At 42.9% G+C, this 24,902-nt stretch overlaps 2 protein-coding genes across 6 annotated transcripts in view; one reads left to right on the top strand and one right to left on the bottom strand.

Annotated features, from left to right (window-relative positions):
* Window positions 1-24,902, top strand: part of CTPS2 (CTP synthase 2) — a 383,279-nt gene that overhangs the window by 83,183 nt on the left and 275,194 nt on the right. For all 5 annotated transcript variants that reach the window (XM_037822637.1, XM_037822638.1, XM_037822635.1 and 2 more), the window contains 2 exons: window positions 14,659-14,755; window positions 24,750-24,805. In XM_037822637.1, coding sequence (XP_037678565.1) covers window positions 14,659-14,755; window positions 24,750-24,805 — 153 coding nt within the window. The remainder of the gene's footprint in view (window positions 1-14,658; window positions 14,756-24,749; window positions 24,806-24,902) is intronic.
* On the bottom strand, window positions 1,794-4,699 carry S100G (S100 calcium binding protein G). The gene is made up of 3 exons (XM_037822644.1): window positions 4,672-4,699; window positions 4,002-4,145; window positions 1,794-1,944 (listed from the first exon to the last, which is right to left on the bottom strand). Exons 2-3 carry the CDS (start codon window positions 4,134-4,136, stop codon window positions 1,840-1,842), a joined length of 240 nt encoding a protein of 79 aa, XP_037678572.1. The 5' UTR covers window positions 4,137-4,145; window positions 4,672-4,699; the 3' UTR covers window positions 1,794-1,839.

Raw genomic sequence — 24,902 nt, 5'->3', positions numbered from 1 at the left:
ACTTGACTGACATATCAAGGATGCACATTAAAGTCATTAGATTAAGAAAATCGAGTCAGTGATTGAGACAGTAAGTTTTGGTTTGAGGGAAGAATCATATCAGAATTTTTGGGAGGGCATATATAGTTTGAAAAACATACAATGTTATTTTCTACACTTTGAAAGTGGAAATAATCACATATTTTTCTGATATCAACTACAGAAAGTAAAACTTGGCAATTTTGGCGGTGGGGCATGAGTTAAAAAAAAACAAAAAGACTGACAAGCATAGTTCAAAGGCATGCAGTATTGCTCCCAAGAGAAAAATTGGTTCTGCAGGTGGGGCACAAAAATCTTAATCCATGTCCAAAGTACAGATCTACATACAATACATAGGTATACACTGAACGTATGTGGAAATAAAATTTCTTTTTTTGGGGGGGGGGCAGTTAGGGAACAAATGTTCAAAAGGCTGCTTAGGAAAACGATAATTTTTAAAAGGTTGAGATACAGTGTTCAAAGGAAATGTGACCCGGTATTAATAATTTGTGGGTGTTCTTGAGGGGAGGAGAGTTGTAGTAAAGATAAAGGAGAAATGTGAATGGATTACACTATCCAATCAAAAGACAGAGATTGTCAGACTGGATTAAAAAACCATGATCCAGGTATAGGCTTTCTGCAGGAGACAGTTTAGATTCAAAGATACAAATAGATTGGAAATAAAAGGATGGAAAAATATATCAAGCAAACAGCAATCACAAGAAAGCTGGAATGTCTTTGCTAATATCAGACAAAATAGACTTTAAAACAAAAAGAGTTACCGTAGCTAAAGAGGGACAGTTCATAATGATAAAATGGCCAATCCATCAGGAAGATATAACAATTATGAACATATGTGCACCTAATAACAGAGCACCAAATACAAGAAGGATAAAGATAAAGGGGAACTAAAGATCTGGCTTCTAGATGCTTGGGTGGTGGGCTGTGGGCCAGCTTGAGTGCATTGCTAACTTGGACTAACTTGAATTTTAACATTTTAAATCTCTCTGGTAAGAGATAGAAAGTTACTCTCCACCCCTATCTCACACCACCCAGGACTAGACTCCGCAGGTGAAACTTGACAGTTGGCTGTTTTCTCAGATGAGATCGAAGCAGCACAGGATGCCAGCACTGGGAGAGCCCTTATGTCTTCCTGTCACCTTTTACCTTACATATCACATACCAAGAGGCTGTGCTGAAAGACCTGCCTGAGGCCACCCACTCTGTGTTGGAATAGGATCCTGACTCTCAGTCCTGCATTCCTTCTATTCCTGAGAGGGTCATTCATTCCAAAAGCACAGTGAATGCTGGGAGATGAATGTAAAGACAAGGGTCTCTTTTTTTAAGTCTGTTTCTCATTAGTCGTTGAACAGCATGCAATGAGAGTTGAAGTTGGAAATGATGTGACCACTGAGTAGGAGGTGAGGGAGAGCAAGGAGCAGGGTTATTCTGGTGGTTATTCTGGTAGAATTGTGGTGTGAGGGAGTTGGCTTGACACTTCGGTATTCTTTACAAGTCTTTGTACAATCTTTGTGGTCTTGGGCAAGATAAAATGATTCTGGGCCTCTATTTTTATTTTTTTCTGTCTATAAAATTAGGTGAATTGGACTAAGGTTACTTTCAAATCTATTAAGCTGTGAGGGTCAGTACTTGACAAGATGAGACATGCTGAGGAATTCCTTTATTAACAATAATTGGACTTCGTCTCCAGATTATTGTAATTGCAAAAACACCATACACACTGGGGATTCCATATAGGATAAGGCCACATCCCAGGTGGTCATTTTTCAATGCTCAGGATATTGGTTTTTTTTTTTTCCTTCACTGGGATATCTTTTTTACAAACACCTGGAATTCTTCGAAGCTAACTTCTCCATCTCCATTCTTGTCCAGTTCTCGAAAGAGGTCATCTAGGTTGCTTGAACCCTGGTTTTAGACAAAAAGAATGGGAGTGGGGAGAGTGGAGAAAATGATTGAGATCCATAATATAGGTTAAAATGGGAAGCTAGCATGGCCTAGATATTAGAACTCAACTCAACCTTTGTGCTATGAAAGATGATTTTAGATCTGTGTTCTCACACTTCAGCCCACATCAGAATCACCCAATGGGCTTGCTGACACACAATCGGCCAGGCCCCACCCCCAGAAGGTCTAATCCAGCAGGTCTGGGTGAGACCTGAGAATCCTTATTTTCTGCAAGTTCCCAGGTGATGCTGATACTGCTGGTCAGGGACCACCCTTCCAGACCCACTGCTTTCGATGTTCCATGAGGTTATGTTCAGGCTACCTTTTGACCACTGGTATTCATGTGGATTGCCTTAAGCAGACTTAATTTTTATCTCTGTCGTTAAACTCAAATAAATTGTAAAGCCCTTACAGCTTTGACTTTCAGGTAGGACTCTATCTGTGGCAAAATAGTACTTAGGAAACCAGTTGAAACAACAGTTAAGTCAGCTTCACATTAGACCAGCTAGATATATTTTAATCCCTCAGATTCTTGCAGAAACACTTGGCACTTTGCCCTGATTACAAGACCAAACTTTAAGTTATTCAGCATGTTTCATAAATACAAAACACTTATTTTCTTGAAACATTTCCTAGATTCTAAACCATACAAGGTGGTGATAGAAACAGGGTATAGCTAGAAAACCTTAGTAGTAATTGTGGAAATTAGATGACTTAATATAACCAGATACATGATTTTGGTAAGTAGACTTTCAGAAGTAACCATTAGTCTTCCTACTTTTTTCCAAATGTTTTTGGTAGGAAATATGTAACATTTAGAAAAATTCACCAGTCTTACCTTTTCAAACAACTTGTTTGAATCGATTGCCTAGGTTTTCCTATTAGGTTATTATGTTTCTTCCTTTTGGAAAAATTCAGGTGTTTTTTAGAATTTAATATTTCTCAAAAAAACTTTTGTTTTTATTTGTAATTAAAAAGTGTTAATTAATTTTTCTGCGAACAACTTTAACTGTTTTTTAAAGTTATTTTCTATTTCACCTCTAAGAAAATGAGAAGATATCAGATCATAAAAGGATTGAATTCAGATGCTTTTCTTTTTAGTATTAAAAACAGAAGTCTTCCCATCTGTCATATTGGCAGATGGGACGTTTCTGGTTAAACTCTGGAGAGCAGGGACACTTGAAGCGAATGCTTTCTTCTGAGGTTACAGCTAAATAGTGACAGAATCAGATGTAACAGTTGTACCGCCACTTCCATCTTGAAGATGGCTTTTAGTAGCAAAGGAAAGAAAGTATATTGGAGCAGGTAGGCTCCATCTTTCTACACTCCCTATCACCTGCTATATGCATTTTGATTTTGACAACTCTGGAATAGTTTTGTTGGAAACTTTATGGCAAAAGAAATTCAGTCCTTTCCTGAGAGTTGTGTGCCAATGCATGATTGCCTCATGAACACAGATTTAAGCACTTAATATAAATGAACACAAATCAGAATGCTTTTGAAATAAATGGGTGTCAACAGAGGACAATTTGTCAGCACAAAAGTGGGTTTTCTTAGCCGATTGCCAAGTGAGCGTTGGCCTTATTGAGGGATCCCGCATAGAAAAAATGAAGCATGTCCAAGGCTAACTAATACTATTTTAACATCCTCTTTGCTTTTCTAAGGCTTGGCTCAGAGGTACTTCATCCTGACCGAAGTCCTTTGTGGGTTTGCCTGGTAGCCTGTGGGTCTCCCTTGGCAATTTTGACCGTCTGTTCACTATGGCTAGGCCTGGGGTGGGGTGGGGTTCTGTGCTGAGGCTGTGGGAGGAGTGGGATAGGAGACTCGACCCCTGATTTCAGGGAGCTTGCCCTCAGAAATGTGGCCTGACACCCTGGGCAGAAAGTTCAAGTTCAAGTGCCCACCCTCACACTCCCTCATGCTCTGCCCCAGATCCACAGACCTGTGTCCTTTCCACTCCCTTCCCCTCCCCCTCCATCAGAGGCCTGGTCGGGCAAGTTCTGCAGATGTGCACTCACTTTGAGTAAATTTGGGAATTCTGTCTGAATCAATAGCCTCAACTCATCCTTGGACAACTGGTCCGGATCACCTTCTTTGGCTGCATACTTTTCAAAAATGCCCTTCAGTTCTTCAGGAGACTTTTTTGCGCTCATTTTGGTGTCCTGTAAATTGGGAAGAAGATGAATTGACCAAAAAGCTGAAATGGAGTTTTCTACTGAGGGTTACCAGCCAGCTGACAACCGGCTTTTGGTGCCATTGGGCCATTTCCTTGGCATGGGTGGGGGAGAGTAAATAAAGAGGGAGTGGTGGAGAAGAGTGGGTCAGGAGAGAGACTTCTGGGGAGCGGGAATAGCACCAGTAACTGCCAATGTGCATTAAAATAATCATCTTAGACAGTATGTTCAATGTCTGTTCTTAGAGTACGTCTGTTAGGAGACAGCCCCAAGAAGAAACACTTTTATTAGTAATTAATGGCACTCTTTGATTTTTATGTACCTGGTCTGGACTCTGTAGGCTGTGATCTTGAAGGATACCTGACCCCAGCTTCTAGTCTCTAAATTACTGCTAATATCATTAGATGGCACAAACCCAATTTCTCTCCAGACTATCTAGTACCTTTCAAACCATTCTAAAAAGGAGCAGTGTCAGTGCAAACAGGCGCTTAGGTAGTACTAAAATCACACTTACCTGGTCGTCCCACAGTGAAGCAGCTCGAAGAATCCAATAGGAGCCTGAAGAGCTAAGCAGGATCATGCAACTTTTATAGTCTTTACAGACACACCACCCTGATTATGAAATTTTCCGTTTGTTTGCCATTTAAGGGTAATAATTAATGGTTTTTGAAACCCAAGCTTAAGACTGCATGAACCTCAGAAGATAATTTATACTTCAGGGCAAGATTGAATAAATGGGCACATTGACAGTTACTTAATGGTTCAGAGTCCCAAAGGTAAGCTTGGAATGTTCCCCCCTTAGATTATATTTTCTCTCCGATGTGGAATTCTGATATTTGCTTGCAGTGCACATTGCGAAAAGCTTAAATATGGAGGATTTAAAAAAATTGAGTTGCTTATTTAGGCTTGAAAAAATATCTTCATATGCAGAGAGAAATGCTATAACAGAAGGACAGGGTTACAGAGGTTTTGAAAATTGCACTCCGGCCCTCGAAGTCCCTCCAATGTCTTGTACCTAGTGGGTGCTTACATATTTGAATAAATGAGTGAATGAAAGAATGGATGGACGTACCACCAAGAAGCAGGTTTTAGAAGTGGGAAGAAGATGCAGAGTAATTTGCGGTTTTATTTGGTGAGGCCAGATTACCAAGCAACAAAGTCAGTTTTCAACCTTTTTCTTATCTGTTGCTCCCATGTGTGCTTTTTATTCCTTATTACCCTGTTTCCTTATCAAATATATTTTGTTATTCTTTCTAAAAGCTTGTTGAAGATACACTTGACTTAGTCCTATCAAATTGGAAATATTATAAACTTTTTGGAACTGCCAGGATTTAAAATTGGAAACAAATTTTATTCCTATTGGAAAGAGTTCCGTGAAAGAACTAGGGCATTTCCAGGGAATCTCACTCTAATCCTGATTGTAACTCACAAGAAGGGGTGCCAGAGCAACTTTAAAAACACTTAACAACTTTTAAACACTTGTATGATTTTCTCTGGTCCTCCATTATATCATCCACAAATTGAGGATTGAACTATTGGTCTGTATTTCTCTCTGGTGCTTTGCAGCTCTAAAATTCTAGGGCCTTATTTACATTGGAGAACATGTGAAATCTTATAGAGTTCCTTAAAAGCTTCCCCACCAATCCTGAGTGTTTATCATTCCATGCGTTGTCCCTGTCTGTTACGTGATATTCTTGCTTTCATTGCAGACTCTTTGGTTTTGCTAGGCACCAAAATAGAATACGTATTAATTCACCATTTGGAGTAAAGATAGGTGTTTTGTTTTTCAGTTGTAAGATTTTAGACAAAAATATTCTGATTTTGGTAATGCATTTTAATCAAGATTTTAGAGATTTTCTGGTGTTTTTATACTTATATTCTGTTTCACCTGGATGAAGATTATTGAGTAATCATAACAAGGTAGATCTTTTTCCTCCACTTCGTTTTAAAAGATTTCAAATCTGCAGAAAAGTTGCAAGAGTAGTAGAATGAATACCAGTCTACTTTTTGCCTAGATTCACTCTTCGTTGGCATTTCCACATCTACTTTCTCTTTCTATGGACAAACACTTCCCCCCGCCCTCCCCCAAACCATTGAGAATTAATGGCAGATATTGGACATTTGCCCCCTAAATATCTCAGCGTTGGTCTCCCAAGAGCAAGGACATTCTCCTACAGAACCACAATGCCATGATCTTGGCCCATTTTAAAATCTCCCCAACTGTTGAGATAGTGCCCTAAATTGCCTGTGCCCTCAAATTACCACTCGTGAACTAAAAGCAACATGGTGGTGATTATACTCTTTGAATCTATATTGAAAACATGATCTTAATAACTACATGTGATTTGAATAACTATATATGATAGATGTTACGCAGAATATATGTTATACATGGCAGAGAGCATATGTTATATATGTAACACATGACACGTGTAGCATATGACATGGTGTGTGTGACAAGTGTGTGTATATATATGTGTATATATAAAATTGTGCTTTAAGAAAAACATTTGGAACAGTATTGGTTAACTGTCTTTTAGGCTACAAGTCTCTTATTTTAAGGGAAGACCGCTGATTAAAACAGGCCCAATGCTATTAGGTGTCAGAACTTCTACTTCTGGTCAATGCTAACATAATTTGAAAAACAACCCGAGTCTTCTCAAATTTTTCATTTGCTCATCTCCACCAGTCACATCTCTCGCCTCTAATTTTCCTTTTTACCTGCAGACTCAAAAGCATGACAGTCAACCTGCAGTCAGAAACACAAAATCCGCCAATAGATATTCTCAAGAAACATTAACTAAACATATATGCAGAAGAAAGATAAATACAGGGTGTGTTCAAAAGAGTGCATTTCGAAACTGGAGAAGGGGAAAAAGTGACAGCATGGGTTAGTAATGGAAAAACAGAGAGGCAAAGGTTATTTAATGCCTCGTGGTTCAATTGCTTGATCTTTGGACAGACTTCATATCTTTTTTTCCTAGGAAAGCCAAGAAGCACCTTAGTTTAAAACGCCTGGGTACCACAGGCTTCCCTAGTGGTGTTATTCTGCCCGAAGTCCACAGTGGGGAGTGTCTCAAAAAGCCTCTGGAAACACCGAATGGCTGTGAAATGCTATCCATGGGTTCTTGTTATCTTTGATCCTACAGTGTAAGAGACACCCCGAATAATCAAATGCAGCTGTCTGTCAAAGGGAGCAACCGTACCCAGTGGGGCCTGGAGAGAAGGGTGTCTGTGCTGGTGCCCAGCACAAAGTTCACTCTCTTTTCTCCTCCTAACCGTTGCCGGGGGTGAGTCTCAGCCTTTGGTGGACCTGCCGGTGCTTGCCCTCCGTGGTTGGTCCCAGAGCTCCTGAGCACCTGGACACCTGATACTGTGCCATGCTAGACACCTGACCCATGTTACCTCATGGGCCCCTTGCTAGGCCCCTGTGAGGCGGGCGCTGTTGTTACCCACAGTCTACAGAGGAGTTCAAGAACTTTCCCAAGGCCTGCTCTCTCAACCACCGTGCCCCAGGCCCCTCCCTGACGGGACCATCCTCTAGCCTAGGGACATGGAATCTCCATTTTGTGTGGTGCCCTCAGCTCTGTGGTAGGGATAAACCTGTGTTGTCTAAGGCTTAACCCATCTGCTTTGTTAATTTCTAGTGTGGGAAACACTGTGATTTTGTGGAAAATGTTACACCTTAGGTGGTTTTTACAAACCTGCTTATTTTTCCTAGACGTAACACTACAGCTTACTGTGAGGTGCTATGCTGGAAAAAATGGGAAAGATTTGTGACAATGGGAAGTTGGTGAAAGAGATTCAGAAATTTCTAACTTTGGGCAACAAGGAGGAAACTCTTTAGCTTGACTCCCTTTTATGATTATTATCTCAGACCGTGTTTTCGCCCATCCTACCAATACCACAGTGATTGTTGTCTGGGCATCAGTGTGGGGGGTGTCGGGACTGAACATTTGGGTATTTCAACCATGAGGCGCTTGACTTGCCTTCTGCCTTAGTCTAACTTAGAGAGTTAAATAGGGTCATCCAGCAAACAAAGAATAATACTTGCATTCAAATGAAAGTCATTTTAACTATCACCCCTGTTCTTTTTTTTTTTAAATTCAGTTTTGTTGAGATATATTCACATACCATACAGTCATCCATGGTGTACAATCAACTGTTCACAGTACCATCTTATAGTTGTGCATTCATCACCACAATCTATTTTTGAACATCTTCCTTACACCAGAAAGAATCAGAATCAGAATAAGAAATAACAGTAAAAAAGAACACCCAAATCACCTCCCCCCATCCCACCCTATTTTTCATTTAGGTTTTGTCCCCAGTTTTCTACTCATCCATCCATACACTGGATAAAGAGAGTGTGATCCATAAGGTTTTCACAGTTATACTGTCACCCCTTGTAAGCTACATTGTTATACAATCATCTTCAAGAGTCCAGGCTACTGGGTTGGAATTTGGTAGTTTCAGGTATTTACTTCTAGCTATTCCAATACATTAAAACCTAAAAAGGATTATCTATATAGTGTGTAAGAATGTCCACCAGAGTGACCTCTCAACTCCATTTGAAATCTCTCAGCCACTGAAACTTTATTTTGTTTCATTTTGCATCCCCCTTTTGGTCAGGAAGATGTTCTCAATTCCACGATGCTGGGTCCAGATTCATCCCCGGAAGTCATATCCTGCATTGCCAGGGAGATTTACACTCCTGGGAGTCAGGTCCCACGTAAGGGGGAGGGCAGTGAGATCACCCGCCAAGGTGGCTTAGTTAGAGAGAGAGGGCCACATCTGAGCAACAAAGAGCATTCAGGGGGAGACTCTCAGGCACAATTATAAGCAAGTTTAGCCTCTCCTTTGCAGTAACAAGCTTCATAGGGGCCAGCCCCAAGACAGAGGGCTCAGCACATCAAGCTGTCTGTCCCCAATGTTTGTGAGAACATCAGCAACAATCCAGGTGAGGAAGTCCAACACCTCTGCATCCTCCCCCAGCTCTTCAGGGGGGCCCCTAATATATATTTTTATTCTCCACCCAAATTACTTTAGGATGTAACACCCCTGTTCTTGCTGTCCGACCCTGCCTTTCCATGAAAAGAATTGTACGGTATCAGTGCTAGGCCCAGAGGTAGGATTTTTATTTGAACATGTAAGAAAGTTCTCTTCCCAATGGAAGCAATATAGGCCTTCCTTTACTGGTGGAAACAAAGAAGTTTAAAGGACCAGGAATTATCAACACACTCATTGGACTGTAACTGCTTTCTCCACTATTGACCCCTCCTCAGGCTGCTCTGGGATGAGGCAGGTTGGAAAGACAGATGTGGATGACAAATGTGTCCCAAATGAGGTTGGAGGCAGGATTGGGGCCCAGCAGCACACTCTGCCTTGGAGGAGGGCCCTGGCCATCCCTCCTCTGTCTGCTGACATGACTTGCATGCCACACGGAGCAATCAGAGGCCACCGACCAGTCCCTCAGGCGCCTCTCTTAGTTTTTGATAAACTTTAAACAATGGGGAGGTTTAATTATTGAGCACTTGATCTGAACATAACAGTGCCCTGTACTCTGGTGGGGATATAGAAGAAGAGAAAGATCTAATCCTTGTGCTTGATGAACTCACACTTTAGTTTCTGAGAGGAGACACGTGAAATAATGGGGGTGGTCAGAGCTATATGTGATAAAGGACTGTGTCAGTTTCCTATGGCTGCTATAACAAATTACCACCAACTTCGTGGCTTAAAACCACACAGCTTTATTCTCTTACAGTTTTAGAGGTTAGGATTATAAAGTGGGTCAGCAGAGCCGGGTTCCTTCTGGAAGCTCAAGAGGAGAATCTGTTCCCTTGCCTTTTCCATCTTCTAGAGGCCACCTGCATTCCTTGGCTCATGGCCCCTTCCTCTGCCTTCAAAGTCAACAGTGTAGCATCTTCCAGTCTCTTTCTGCTTCCATTGACACATCACATTTTCTAACTTTGATGCTGCTTATAAGGTCCCTTGTGATTACATTGGACCCACCTGGATAATCCAGATTATCTCCCATCTCAAGGTCCTTAATTTAATCACATCTGCAGCATCCCTTTTTGCCACATAGGGTAACATAGTCAATGAGTTCCAGGGACTAGGACTAGGATGAGGAAGTGAGCATCTTTGGGGGCATGATTTAGCTCACCACAAGGACTAACTGAAAATGAATGAGGGATGTTTAGATCATTTAGTTGGTAGGGAGAGCATAACAGTGGTGTTAATTGTGGGGAAATGAGGAGGCTTGGAGGGTGGCCTGAAGCAGGAAACCGTGTGGAATGGTGGGGAGATGGCATCTTGGGAAAAGCAGGGGTAGCAGGGAGGTGGGACGGGGAGCGGAGAAGCATCTGACCATCTGGCTGAGGTAGAAACCACAGGTTAGACCACTTGGGGAGAGTGGAGCTGGACTAGGTTCCTGAATGAGGTGGAACTTGAGTGCCACGCAGAAGAGTTTAGATTTGATCAGCAACCGTGGAGGTGGTTGTAGCTAGCAGTGTGCCAGGGCACCATTAGGTAACATCACATCCATCTAAATTTGGTGCAGACTTTATGCCCAACTTGTCTATGACTCATAAAGAAGTAAAATCAAAGGCAGTCTTGGAAAAAATGAACAAAAAACCTAATTGCAGTAAGAAAGGCATGGATTGGGGAACTCATGTAAAGAATACTCGAAGAATACAGTAGAAAGGCTGAGAGAATCACTGTGTGTTGCCTAAGAGACTGGAAACAGTCTGTAAGTGGTCGCTGCCCCATTGTCCCCCGATGAAATGTCCAAAAGCAAGGGGTGTGGGGGCGGCCGGGCTTACCAGGGGGCAGGTCGGGAGTACACCCGCATATGCAACGCCATTTAGGAATTTCAACTCCGATAAGCGAACCTACTTTCCCTAAATGTTGTTTAAAGCACTTGGGATGCAGTAAAGTCTTGAACCCATTACACTTTCATTGTGGGTTGCAGAAAGGTTAATTAGTGCCATATTTATCCTTATGTGGCACTTTTACATCTCAAAGCTTTATCACCATGAGTATTGGTTGCTTATTGATCCTTTTTTATTTTTGTTATGCTGTGTGGCTTGGTGCCAAGAAAGGATGGATCTATAGTGGGAATCAGACGACAACCAGTATTTAGGTAAAATTAGAGGTGCCAAAGCAAACCTTTTGCCATGCAAGAGGCATTTTCTACTTAGGTTCGAAATCTAGGGTATTTTGGAACTGTTTGGGTTAAAACTAAAGTGTATTTGAGATTTTTTTCTTTATATTCCCAGGTAATGAAAAAACGGATGTGTTTTGTTACTGTGATGTTCTCCTGTGTCTCAGGCTTTTTGGAAGGAATGGAAGGACAAAAAACATTTTCATTCACTTTTGTCGTTTATATTCTGATAGGTAGTTGGACTGTCATCATCAGAGCTTGTAGGCTTGTCTGATGGTTCTGCAGGCAGACTGCTGGGTTGGGCCTGGCCAGAAACATGGACTGCGTTCTTTTGCCTTCTGCAACCTTTTGTCTTCCTCTGTTTGGACTCCCACAGCTTGAGCATGACATGTGGCATTCTGCTGAGCCTGTGATGGGCTTCCGGGGATGAGGCCTCCTACGCCTGGACCCGGAAGAGCCTTCTTGTTCCTCTTTCCAGCGGCAACTTCCCTGTCGATTCCCGCCCTGCTCTTCTTCTTTTACTAACGTTCAGGGCATCGTTTGGAATTGGAAACCTATTTCCACCTGCCCCTTAATCCCCCACCTTTCCTCTAAATTTTTCTTTGCCTTCTCCAGTGATTTCTTTGCCAGCAAGTCTTAATCACAGCATCACTGCACTGCCATACCTTGGTGTTTCTGGGCTCTCATTTCAAGAGAAGGTTGTATTTATTGCTTCTGAAAACAGCAGGGATCATATGAACTCATACTCTAGTGTAAGGCCTAAAGATTTATGCCACTTACATATTTAAGCCTTAAATTTTTTATTCTTATTAAAATAACACTGTGTACAAAGTTGAAAATGCCAGCAGTTCTAAAAGGCCTCTAATGAAAAATTCAGTAATCCTCACCCCTTCTCTACTATGCTCAGCAATTCTAGCAGTTTCTCTAGGTATTTACCTCTGTGTTTTGAAATTATATTCTTATATTGCTCCTTCTGGAACTTCCAGACCTCCCCCTATGTTAGACAAGTGCTTAAACGCTCTTAAGCAGCCCCAATGCCCACTGTGCTTTTCCTTCTCCTGTGTCCCCACCCCACTCCACTTTAATTTTGGAAATGTTTTCTGATCTTGAGCTGTTTGTCAAGTTCATCACAAGTAAGCAATAAGGTAGACTTCCTGTTCTTTGTTGGATGAATTTTATTCTATTCTGAATGCTTCTTACCAGAATATTTCTTAAATACCAAACTCACCAATATCTGAACAAACTACATTCAAAGACTCTTCCTGGTGAGCTAACTGGGTAGATGGACCCAACTCTGTTGGGAAGGGTGGACCGAAGAAACATGTTACATTCTAACAAGAAAGCGAAGGGTTGCCTTAAACTTAAATGGAAGCTGAGGCTCTGAATAAACTGAGGGCTTCTTAGGAGTCTATGGCAGGTAGTGCCATCTAATCTGCCCTTTCCTAGAAAATACATAGATGGGCTGGGCATCTATCAGCAGCTCAGCTTTGTAAACTGGAAGCTAATGCCCTCTCTCACTTCATTCCAGTAATACTTAATCTAGCTGTGATTAGCCAACAGAGATGATAGGAAATAGATGCCAAGGCCGAGAGCACTTCAGAATTGGGCACTCCTTCCGACAAGGGACGTAATCAAGTTTTCTCTCCACCCCTACCCCCGGTGTCCCCTGGAGCATACTTAGGGCACAGGGTTCAGATGGCTTCAAAAGTTCATCCAGGGCACTGATAAGATCTGACATTTTCTTGGAAAAAAATTTACCTCAGGGAATTCCAGTTGCCAAGGACTCCTGTAAAGCAATACATGGCAGTTAGGGTGGGGAGGTGGGGAGGAAAGAAAGGTTCTATGAGAGGGGAGGCCGAGCAGTTCCATTAGAACAGATTGACTCACCCAACTGGTATCTGTTCTAAGAACTTAAGAGCAAAACCACAAGATCATAGTGAACAGAAATGAAAAAGCAAACCAAGGACTAACGAGAGTGGGCTTTTTAAAAAAATAAAAACCAGGGGTTCTTGAATGTCTGTGAAGTAATCACAAAGATAAATCAGAAATGACTTATGCTGTGCTCGCTTGTTCGTTCATTTGTTCATCCACGCATTCCTTCATTCCATGCTTGCCCCCTTACCTGGGGCTGGGGATGCAGTGGTGAGGAAAAGCAACACTTTCCTGGCTCTCAAAGGTTTACAGTCTGGCACCCCAGGCTCAGGGTACAGACACCGGTGGAGAGAAGTGTGGGCGTGGGGAGGAACCTAGTTCTGTGAGGGCACGGATGGAGGACCCTGACTGGGCTGAGGCGGCTCCGGGACATTTGAGCTGAGATCTCAAGGTCAAGGATGGCTTAAATTAGCCAAAGAGGGTGGGCGAGTGGGAGAAGATGTGTTCCAGGCATAGGGAACAGCATGTGCAAAGTCCCCAAGTGGGAGGAAAGATGATCCACTCGAGGAACTGAAAGGAGGCCACAGTGACCAGAGCTGAGGGCAGGAGGAGAAAGCAGTGGGAGATGAAGCTGGAGGGTTAGGCTGGGCCGACCCCACGCAGGGCCTCAGTGGGAAGCCAGGCAAGGATTTCAAGCAGGAGGAATAGTCTGGTAAGATTTGTAGTCTGACCCAACCACTCTGCCTGTGGTGAGCAGGGTGGACTGGGCCACAGGGAGGTCAGGAGGCCAGTGAGTAAGCTCTCGCCATAGTCTGGGTGAGGGCTGTGATTTGGGTGTGGTTAGGGGCTGGGGAAAAGTGGATGGATGCGGGAGGCGTGGAGGGGTAAACTGATAGCACTTGACCGATTGGATATGAGGGTGAGGGAGAGATCAAGAGTGACACTTAGTGCTGGCCTGCAGAATGGGTTACAATGGAGGACATTACTTCTTTTTTTAAAAAGTGAATCCTTCTAATGGTTTTCTACAAATAAGTCCTTTTGGTATACTTTTCCACAAGGATGGACAGATTGGCTTATGGAAACTCCTTAGGGAAAGCAGTGGGAAGAAGGTTATTCTCATAGGATCTAGAAGGGGGAGGCTCCAGAAGTTCAGAAGTTGAAGTGTGAACATTGCCTGGAGCTGACAAGTTGAGTCATGTCAGGAAGATGGTCATAAAGATGCGCCTGATAAATTTTTTTACAAGTGATTTGCATGAAAGATGAGAAGCAGAGATGAAACAGAAGAAGAATGTGGGACAGGTATAAAGTATGGGGACATATTTGAACAGGAAAATTGGAAGGATTTATCAGATTTTATGGTTTAGGAAGCATCCTTACCCAATGAAATGTCTATAAAAGTAAAGCTTGAAACGGGAAATCAAATTTGTACATGATGGCCAAACCAACCTTGTTTTGTTTTCTAAGGTGATCGATATGCCGGAACACAACCCTGGCAATATGGGAGGAACCATGAGGCTGGGAATAAGAAGAACGGTTTTCAAAACGGAAAAGTCAATATTAAGTAAGTTTCCTGGATGGTGTCTTTGTAAAGATGTCAGGAGCCATTCACCTGATGGTGTCCTGCCTCAGAGGGCCTGCTGGGTGGTGTTTGGCGGCCTCCATTTCTGCCCTACCATTCCCTTCAGGCAACCTCAGGAGCCCCACTTCTTCCTCTCCCCTGTCTCCTTCTGCCCTTGCCGGGCCTCCGGCTTCCCAGATGCCTCTCGCTGGCCACAGTCCTGTGTTGTTCCTGCTTGCTCTAGTCTTTTTGCTAGTATTATGTTGTATTATTTTTCTTCTTACTCTATTAGCCGAGAACAAAAAGGGCCCTTGATTATAGTACTTTAATTGCTGTAAAGTGAAACCCACTCCCCCAATGTTATTTTCCTCGTGGTTATACTGCCCATGGCTCAGGTCGCCATTAGTGGGAGGGATCTACCGGCTCAAAGTCTACTAGCTAAACTACCTAAACCAGGGGTTGGGGAACTTTTCCTGAAAAGGGCCTGATAGTAAATATTTTCGGCCTTGTGGGCCAGTCTCTGTCACAACTCCTCCACTCTGCCATCAGAGGGTGAAAATAGCCATGGGAGATACGTAAATGAACGGGCATGGCCGTGTGCCAATACAATTTTATTTATGCACACCAAAAGGTGAATTTTATATAACCTTCATGTGTCATGAAATATTATTCTTCTTTTGATTTTTTTCCAAGCCATTTAAAAATGTAAAAAGCCACTCTTAGTTCCCACACCAAGCAAAAAGAGGCAGCAGGTTGGGTTTGGCCTGAGGGCTGGGCCCTGGTTGGCCACTGCCAGGTTTAAAAGAAAAAACCAGGCATTGAGGGGGGGAGGGGCAAGATGGCGGCATAGAGAGGAGTGGAAGCTAAGCAGTCCCCCTGGAACAACTACAAAAAACCAGAAACAACTAGTAAATAATCCAGAATAACTGCGGGGGGACAAACGAGACCATCCACTCATCATACACCAACCTGAATTGGGAGGAATGCCCGAGAACACAGCATAAAATCTGTAAGTAAAACATGCGGATCCAAGTCGTGAGACCCCCCCCCCCCATAGCCTGAGCTGCAAAGCCTCGTGGTGCCAGAGAGAAGCTCTCGCCCAGCAAGCAAATACAGCTCAGCTGAGCTCCAACTGGGGTTTTAAGTAGCAAGTGTGAACTGCTCACTACAGGTACGCATCCCCAAAAAACAGACAGAGGCTTTGGGTGACGACTGACCTGGGAGAGCCGGAGGGTCGCCTTGACTGGGTCTGAAGGGGACTATCTGTTTCTTTTTCAGCTCAGTGGAGAAAGCCCCAGTCATTTTAAGTTTCCAGGGCTGTGACTCGGGGAAGGGCGGAGACACCACAAGCAGAGAGAGAGACCATTGAAATGCTAATGACCTCCACCTGGGGGCTCTGTCTTCTCTAGAAGGAAAGGGGTGGGGCCCTTTCCATTCAGAACCAGACCCCAGAGCCTGGGGGAACACGGCCATACCTCCTCACACCAGTCAAGAATTATAGGCTAACAGGCGTCACCTGCTGGGCATCAAAGGGTGGAGCAATTTTCTAAGACACACCCGCAGGGAAACCAGATACTGAATATTTCTTCCCTCTGTTCTGGTCTGGGAAAACCTGATTTGGATAACCAAGGAAACCATGCCTAGACAACAGAAAATTACAACCTACACTAAGAAAAACAAAGTTATGGCCCAGTCAAAGGAACAAACGTACACTTCAACTGAGATACAGGAATTTAAACAACTAATGCTAAATCAATTCAAAAAGTTTAGAGAAGATATTGCAAAAGAGATAGAGGCTGTAAAGGAAGCACTGGACATGTATACAGCAGAAATCAAAAGTTCAAAAAACCTACTGGTAGAATCTATGGAAATGAAAGGCACAACACAAGAGATGGAAGACACAATGGAAACATACAACAGCAGATCTCAAGAGGCAGAAGAAAACACTCAGGAACTGGAGAACAAAACACCTGAAAGCTTACATGCAAAGGAGCAGATGGAGAAAAGAATGAAAAAATATGAGCAACGTCTCCGGGAACTCAAAGATGAAACAAAGTACAATAATGTACGTATCATTGGTGTCCCAGAAGGAGAAGAGCGGGGAAAGGGGGCAGAAGCAATAATAGAGGAAATAATTAATGAAAATTTCCCATCTCTTAAGAAAGACATAAAATTACAGATCCAAGAAGCGCAGCGTACTCCAAACAGAAGAGATATGAATAGGCCTACGCCAAGACACTTAATAACCAGATTATCAAATGTCAAAGACAAAGAGAGAATCCTGAAAGCAGCAAGAGAAAAGCAATCCATTACATACAAAGGAAGCTTAATAAGACTATGTGCGGATCTCTCAGTAGAAACCATGGAGGCAAGAAGGAAGTGGTGTGATATGTTTAAGATACTGAAAGAGAAAAACCACCAACCAAGAATCCTGTATCCAGCAAAGCTGTCCTTCAAATATGAGGGAGAGCTCAAAATATTTTCTGACAAACAGACAATGAGAGACTTTGTGAACAAGATACCTGCCCTACAGGAAATACTAAAGGGAGCACTACAGGGTGATAGAAGACAGGAGTGTGTGGTTTGGAACACAATTTTGGGAGATGGTAGCACAACAATGTAAGTACACTGAACAAAGGTATCTATGAATATGGTTGAGAGAGGAAGATGGGGAGCACGTGAGACACCACAAGAAAGGAGGAAAGATAATGACTGGGACTGTGTAACTTGGTGAAATCTAGAGTATTCAACAATTGTGATAAAATGTACAAATATGTTCTTTTACGAGGGAGAACAAGCAAATGTCAACCTTGCAAGGTGTTAAAAATGGGGAGGCATTGGAGAGGGATGCAATCAGCATAAACTAGAGACTGTAACTAATAGAATCATTGTATTATGCTTCCTTTAATGTAACAAAGGTGATATACTAAGGTAAATGCAGATAAGAGGGGGGGATAGGAGAGGCATGTTAGACACTTGACATTGGTGGTATTGTCTGATTCTTTATGGTGGGCAATGTCCATGATCAACTGTACAAATACTAGAAATCACTTCATGAACCAGAACAAATGTATGACAATACAATTAGAAATTAATAATAGAGGGGCATATAGGAAAGAACTATATACCTATTACAAACTATATGCTACAGTTAGTAGTATTTCAACATTTTTTCATAAACAATAACAAACGTACTATATCAATACTAGGAGTCAACAATTGAGGGGGGTTGGTTAGGGATAGGGGAGGATTAGAGTTTCCTTTTCTTTTTTTCTTTTTTCATCTTTCACTTTATTTCTTGTCTGGAGTAATGAAAAGTTTCTAAAAATTGAACAAAAATTAAGTGTGATGGATGCACAGCTGTATGAGGGTACCCAGGGGCAAGTGATTGTACACTTTGGATCTTTGGATAATTGTATGGTATCTGAACAATCTCAATAAAAATGAAAAAATGAAAAAAAAACAAAAAACCAGGCATTGAATGGAGCCCGTGGTGAGGGGAGGGTGAGTGGCCATCCTGGGGAGATGGAAGGACAGCATCTTCCCCACTCACTTGCCTGCATAAATACCCTATTTGGTGATGGAGAATAAGACCTAGAAGGGTTTTCAGAAGCCATTTGATCCACACTCTTTATTTTTCAGTTGAGGAAATGGAGTCACCCTCCAGAGTGTGACTGTTAAAAGAAAAATAGACTTTACAGGTCTGAAAGCTCATCCCCTACTCTCCCCTACACATCTGTGGATTTTATTGCATGTAAATTATACCTAATTTAAAAAAAACACATTTTATTTGGGAAGTTAGATGGTAGGCTTTGTCTCCTTATAGTGGCACCTTGCTGGATTAACTCATTAGATGACACTGAAGAGCTTGGAGAAGGGGCACACAGCACTTAAGTATGAAATTGGGTGCTTTGCAGAGTGAGGGGTCTAGAAGGAGGTGTGGCTAGAGATCCAGGGGGCCAGGCTCAGCTGAGAGGGGAGCCAGGAGGAAGCACCGAGGAACTTTGTTATTAGAGGGTTTTAAGACTGGAAATAAATTTGATCGTTTTGCTTATGGCTCTCAACTGAGCCCAAGAGATGGGAACGTAATAGAGCACAAAGCAATTCAGGGAACAGCTGACTACTTGTTCGTTAGTGTCTCCAAATATTACAGACACGAGGCAGAATTTTTTGGTCACATCCCAAATGTGTTGCCAAGACATCCAGAAAGGAAAGCAAGTCTTCATCCACATTGACTGTGAAGTTTTCATTAACCAGAAAGAACATGTTTTCCTGACCCATTCAGTTAACATGTTTGAATACCACATAATCTGGCATATGTGTGCTAATACAGATGTTAGCATAAACCTAATTTAAAGCAGCCCTAAGTCTATACAGAATTTGAGTAACTCCCCTGCCCCCCAAATCAGCACTCAAATGGCTAGGGGGCCCTTACTTTTAGAAAAGAAAGGATGGGGGTCAAAGGGTACAGAGAGGTACTGAGCACTTTAGGAGGCGGAGGTGGGTAATGGCCACCCCATGAGCCCTCTACAGATGTCCTGTCTGGTTGAGGATCCAACTCAACCTATTTGAAGGAATTAGGAAGCCAGTGTAGCACACTGGTGACTGTGACTTCCTGTCAGAGCTCTGAGAAGATGACCCTTATCTTCAGGGAGGACGACACAGAGACAGTAAGGCTTGACGCAGACCATGAAAGACGTCAGGTGGCAGAGGAGGCCAGTAGAGCACCCCGGGGTGACACCAGCAGGGAAGGTGACATTGAGTCTAGGATGCAGAAGGCCAAGCAAAGCTGTCTGGCCCAGCTGGGGGTAATTGAATGCTCTAAGAACAGACTGAGTTCCTTTTGGGGCCTTCTGTGCATTTCCTCATATTGAGGAAAAGAACTTGACTAAAAGTGTTGGTTCTGTTTGACTGTGAGAGGAAAAGGTTTGTGTTCTGAGAGAACACAGGCAAGAGGCTGATTAGGAAGGTATTGAATGAGCCCAATTTTAAAGATCTGGGTCAACGCGATTGGAAATGGAGAACGGCTGAATCTAAAGTTTGAAAGAATTGAGAGAAATGGGGATAAGGTGGGAAAAAATGTTCAGAGACTAGAAAAATTGCTTTTGCTTTCTTATCTCTTATCTATGCATTGATAAAGAAAAATAGCGTCTAGTTCCTGGTGTGGATTCGATTATGTCAGGGGAAAAAAAGAGTCACATCAAACCTTGGCTGGGTTAATGAGGTGATTTACAAATCAGTTGAAAGGAGGTCACCAGGTACGTAGGGACCCTGAAAGCCCTTGACACAGTAATTTGTCAGTTTGCTGAGTGACAAATTTGCCTGGAACGTGGTAGGCCATGTGAAAGGAGTGTCTCCTGGAGAGCCGCCTCACAGAGGGTGCAGAATGGCTTTCTTCTCTGCTTATTCTTGCCTTTTTCTGGGAGAATCATTTGCTAAGTGAAATTGTTCGTGGCGGTGGGGGGAGTGGGGGGCAAGTCTGGGACCTGGGTCTTTTCATAACAGGAACAGACAGCATTTGTGTCCCTCTTACTGGACCGGGCCCTGGCCTAGACACTTCCAAATGGGAGCCAGTGGAGCTATTAAGAGGCAGAGCCTGGAGCTCGGCTGTGCCCCCAACTGCCCAGCCAACCCCAGCTGTCAGTCCCCAGGCCGCACCTCTGGGTCTGCATCTGGGAACTGGAGATAATGACAGCACCTGCTTGGTGTCTGCCACAGGGACAGCCCTGTACAAGCGGGGGCTGTTGTGACCATGAGTTTGAAGGGTTTCTTGTATCCATCTGAGATTCTCCCGAAGTTCAGGTGAAATTCAGTCAAGAATGAGGTCCTGCTGGGGTAGTGGGAGGGGAGGCTGGGCCAGCTGGAGGAGAGAGGGGAGCAGGTACTCCCTCTTTTTTTGCAGGTTCTCCCGATTCCTACTCCTCTCATCTCCTGCAATATGGACCACCAGGAGAATAAATGAAATCAAAGAAAAGGGATGTTAAAAATGAGATAAGAATACGAAATAGAGGGAAACGATGAGATAAAAGCTATGAAAAAGAATGTAGCACTAAAATGTTTCCTTAACTACTTGTTAAATTGCACTTGGAAAGTTATCACTTCTATGTATATATGTTTTATTCCACAATAAAAAAATGATTAAAAAAAAAGAATGTAGCCCTAAAATGTAGAGCTAAAGGCAAGGATTAGCATTTTAAACTAAGATATTTTATTAGTAAACTAGAAAGTTGAGAAACAAAGCTGGTCATGAAAAATAAAATTAGGGAAGGGGGGGCGTTTAGCTATGTAAAGAAATGAGATGTTTTGTAAAGAAAATTAAAGAAACAACATACTAAGACCCAAAAGAATATGGAAGGAGAAACATGCTGGCTGCCCCTGATTGTGCCCTTTCTAAGTACCAGCAATTAAGACATTATGTGCAGAATTTCTGTTTCCCTAGGACCCAGCCATCATTTCACACAAGCAGAAGGAAGCTTAGCAATGTTGTCACTTGTCCAGCTCCCTTGTCAGAACATCACCGAGCTGATTTCAGAGCTCAAACTCGTAACCACCTCACTATAACGAATGGCCAGACCTTAATAAAAAGATGGGGTGGTAACCCTCAAACAGCTCCCCCAGCTGAAAGCAGCCTCATGCCGAGCTTCCCGAGGCAAGGCTCCCCAGATCCCCTGAGGAGTGCCTTGTGGGAGGAGAGCAGTGGGGGCAGAAAGTGAAATCCCCACCCTTGGGCATCTTGACTTCTGAAAGTTTGAAACCAGTGCTTGGCTTCAGGAGGGCCCCAAGCACTGAATCGCCATAGGACTGAACAGCTAGGCCTGGGCTTGCAAACCCCAGTGCCGTAGGGCCAGCTGGGGAATGTAAAGGAGAGAGACAGCCAGGTATGAGGAAAGCCACAGCTGAAGTGCAACAATCAGTGGCAGCCCTGGGCCTCGGGGTTAGAGATGCAATAGGGAGTGGTAGGGACTGGGGCAAATTGAAAATGAAAAGCACTTGGCCCATCAAAGGAGCGACTGCTATAACTCATAGTTGCCTGAAGATCTCTGGGTCCACTATAGTCAGTTTTCTAAATTTTCAAGAGAATCTGGAAATCTAGAGTTTTATGTGAAACCTCCTGGTTTTAAAATGTTGGCAATTTATTTAAAATTTTAAAACATTTGTGTGTCTGCCAACTCTATGCAGACTGAACACTCCAAATATTTACCCTGTGGGCAGCCTCTTGGGATCTCTGAATTAGACAAGCCCAGCTCGTCCTTGCACATACATAGAGAGCTCTAGCTCCCGTAATGCCCAATTAGCACAGGGCATGTTCTGGGCAGTCTTAGATACAAATTGGATAAAGGCACCAGCAGAGCAGTTAAAAGACATTTGTGCATATGCAAGGCAGCCTTTGCCAAGAGAAGAGGGTGAGGTGATCATGGAGCCCATTGGGTAGTGATTGCACTTTTTGGCAGACATTTTGATTTCTTTCTTTCTTTCTTTCTTTCTTTCTTTCTTTTCTTTCTTCCTTTCTTTTTTTTTTTTTTTTTTTTTTTTTTTTTTTTTTTTTTTTTACATATTTTGATTTTATTAATCCTCACAACAACCCTATGAAGTAGGTACTATCATAATCCCCATTTACAGGTGAGGAAACTGAGGCACAAGAGAGGTTGAGTAATTTGCCCAAAGCCACATATCTATTAAATGGTGTTGTGGATTTTAAAACCAGGCAGCCTGGCTTCAGAGTCTGTGCTGCTAAGCATGTCCCACTCTCCCTTCCTGTCACCTCTGGGATATTTCAGCAAACACAGAATTTCCCTAATGCCAGCAGCAGTCAGAGGCAATACAGTGTCAAAACTTCACACAATATCCCGCTAGTCCCCAAAGCTCTAAGAAATAATTCTTTATATCCTAATTTGGATATTTTTGTCATTTTCCTCACTGTCTTTGCTGATATTGGCAGGATCTGGTTTTGGATTTGCTGTCATCTGTGGTAATGAAAGAAGCAGAAGAGAAAATTTTGACTATAGGAAGAAAAGACTCTGGAGCAGTTGCAAAGGCAGATATCATGGGAGAGTCAGACTCTTCTCAAAGCGAGGTCCAGATCTTTCAATTCCCCTTTTCTTTTGCTTCCTGATGATATATACGTATGGTGGTTTGGAGCAGTGCACCCCAGAAAAACATGTTCTTAAACTTAATCCATTCCTGTGGGTGTGAGCCCATTATATAAGTAGGACCTTTTGATGAGGTTACTTCAATTAAGGTGTGACTCACCTCAATCAGGGTGGGTCTTAATCCTATTACTGGAGTCCTTTATAAGTGGAATGAAATTCAGACACACAGAGAGAGAGAGAGAGAGCCACTGAGGGAGCAGCCAGAAGCTGAACATCAATGGAACCTGGAAAAGAAGGGAGAGACTGGGAGATGCCACCATGTGCCTTGCCATGTGACAGCCTAAGGACCAAGGATCACCAGCAGCCAGCCCCAGAAATGCCACAGTCTTCAGGGAGAGAGAATTGCCTTGATGACACCTTGATTTGTATTTTCTGTTAGCCTCAAAACCATGAGCAAATACATTCTCATTGTTTAACCCAACCCATTGCATGGTATAGGCTTGAGCAGCAAAGGAAACAAACAATATGCTCCCATTTTTTCCAGCTGGGTATTGTTGTGCAATTATTTTCCATTTTTTCTTTATGTCTATGAACCAATAGTTGTTTCAGTCTCAATGGCCCCATTGTCATAGCATGTTGAAGCTCACTTAAAGGAGCTCCCTGCCCCCACTATTTCTCTTTTCTTCCAAGACATGTGCTTTAAATATTCACAGTCATTAAATCATCACCACAGAGCTCAGTCTATAAGGACAAAATTGAAAATAGAAGCTCAGTCTGTGCTAATTGATTGAACAGAGTCATATGAGAATACAGCTGATTTGCATTTTTTAAATCCAAGCCAAAAGCCCAAATGAGAGATGAGGCATTTGGTCTTTGTATGGGTTGAACTATGTCGCCCCAAATGACATGCTCAAGTTGTAACCCCAGCCCCTTGAATTTGACTTTATTTGGAAATAGGGTCTTGGAAGATGTGATTAGTTAAGATGAGGCCAAACCAGATTAGGGTGGGTCCTAATCCAATATGACTCCTGTCCTTACAAGAAGAGGGAAATTTGGACACACAGTAAGAGAGACACAAGGGAAAAGGCCCTGTGAAGACAGAGGCAGAGATGGTAGTGATTAGGCTATATGCCAAGGAATGCCAAGGTTTGTTGGCAAACATTAGAAGCTAGAAGAGGCCAGGAAAGATCTTCCCTGTGGTGGCTTGGAGTTATGTACCCCAGGAAAACAAATTCTTAATTATGGAAGTGAACCCCTTGGAAATAGGGCTTTTGATGAGGTTACTTCAGATAAAGTGTGGCCCAACTGAATAAGGATGGGTGTATAATCCTATTACTGGAGGCCTTACAGGGAAGACCAAAGAGAGAGAGGCCATGGGGAGCAGCCAGAAGCTGGAAGTCAACGGAACCAGAAGAGAAAGGAGAAGACACCACCATGTGTGTTGGCCATGTGACGGAAAAGCCAAGGAACCTCAAAGATTGCCAGCCAGCCAGAAAATAATGACCCTAGGAGGAAACAAGCCTTCTAGCCTCTGAAATTGTGAGCCAATAAATTCCTGTTGTTAAGCCAACATATTGTATGGAATTTGCTTTAGCAGCTGGGAAACTAAAACACTCTCCTACAGGTTTTAGAGGAAGCATGGCCCTGCCAACACCTTGCTTTTGGATTTCTAGCCTCCAGAACCGTGAGACAAGAAACTTCTGTAGTTTTAAGCCACAGTTTGTGGAACTTTGTGATGGAAGCCCAGGAAGTAATACACTCTCCTAGAAAAGGAGAAAAATCTAGATCAATCTGTGAAGTTGAGCTCATTTTGAGGCCTCTGATAGAAAGACCCAAGAGCTCCCCCACCACACGTGTGGTTCTTGAGTCCATTACTCCAGTATTAATTGCACTCTCTGTCTTTACAGGGAAACTTTATGGTGATGTTTCTTATATAGAAGAAAGACACAGACATCGGTATGAGGTAAGGCTTTCATGCCGAGTTACCATGGGATATGGATGCTTATTGGGAGGAACCCCAGAGATTCCAAGAGGGCCCCCTGGAAAAGGAGTCCAGCCCT

The sequence above is a fragment of the Choloepus didactylus genome, chromosome X, assembly GCF_015220235.1.
Source record: "Choloepus didactylus isolate mChoDid1 chromosome X, mChoDid1.pri, whole genome shotgun sequence".
Taxonomy (NCBI): Eukaryota; Metazoa; Chordata; class Mammalia; order Pilosa; family Megalonychidae; genus Choloepus; species Choloepus didactylus.
Note: the sequence above shows the minus strand (reverse complement) of the source record. Positions and strands in the feature narration are given on the sequence as shown.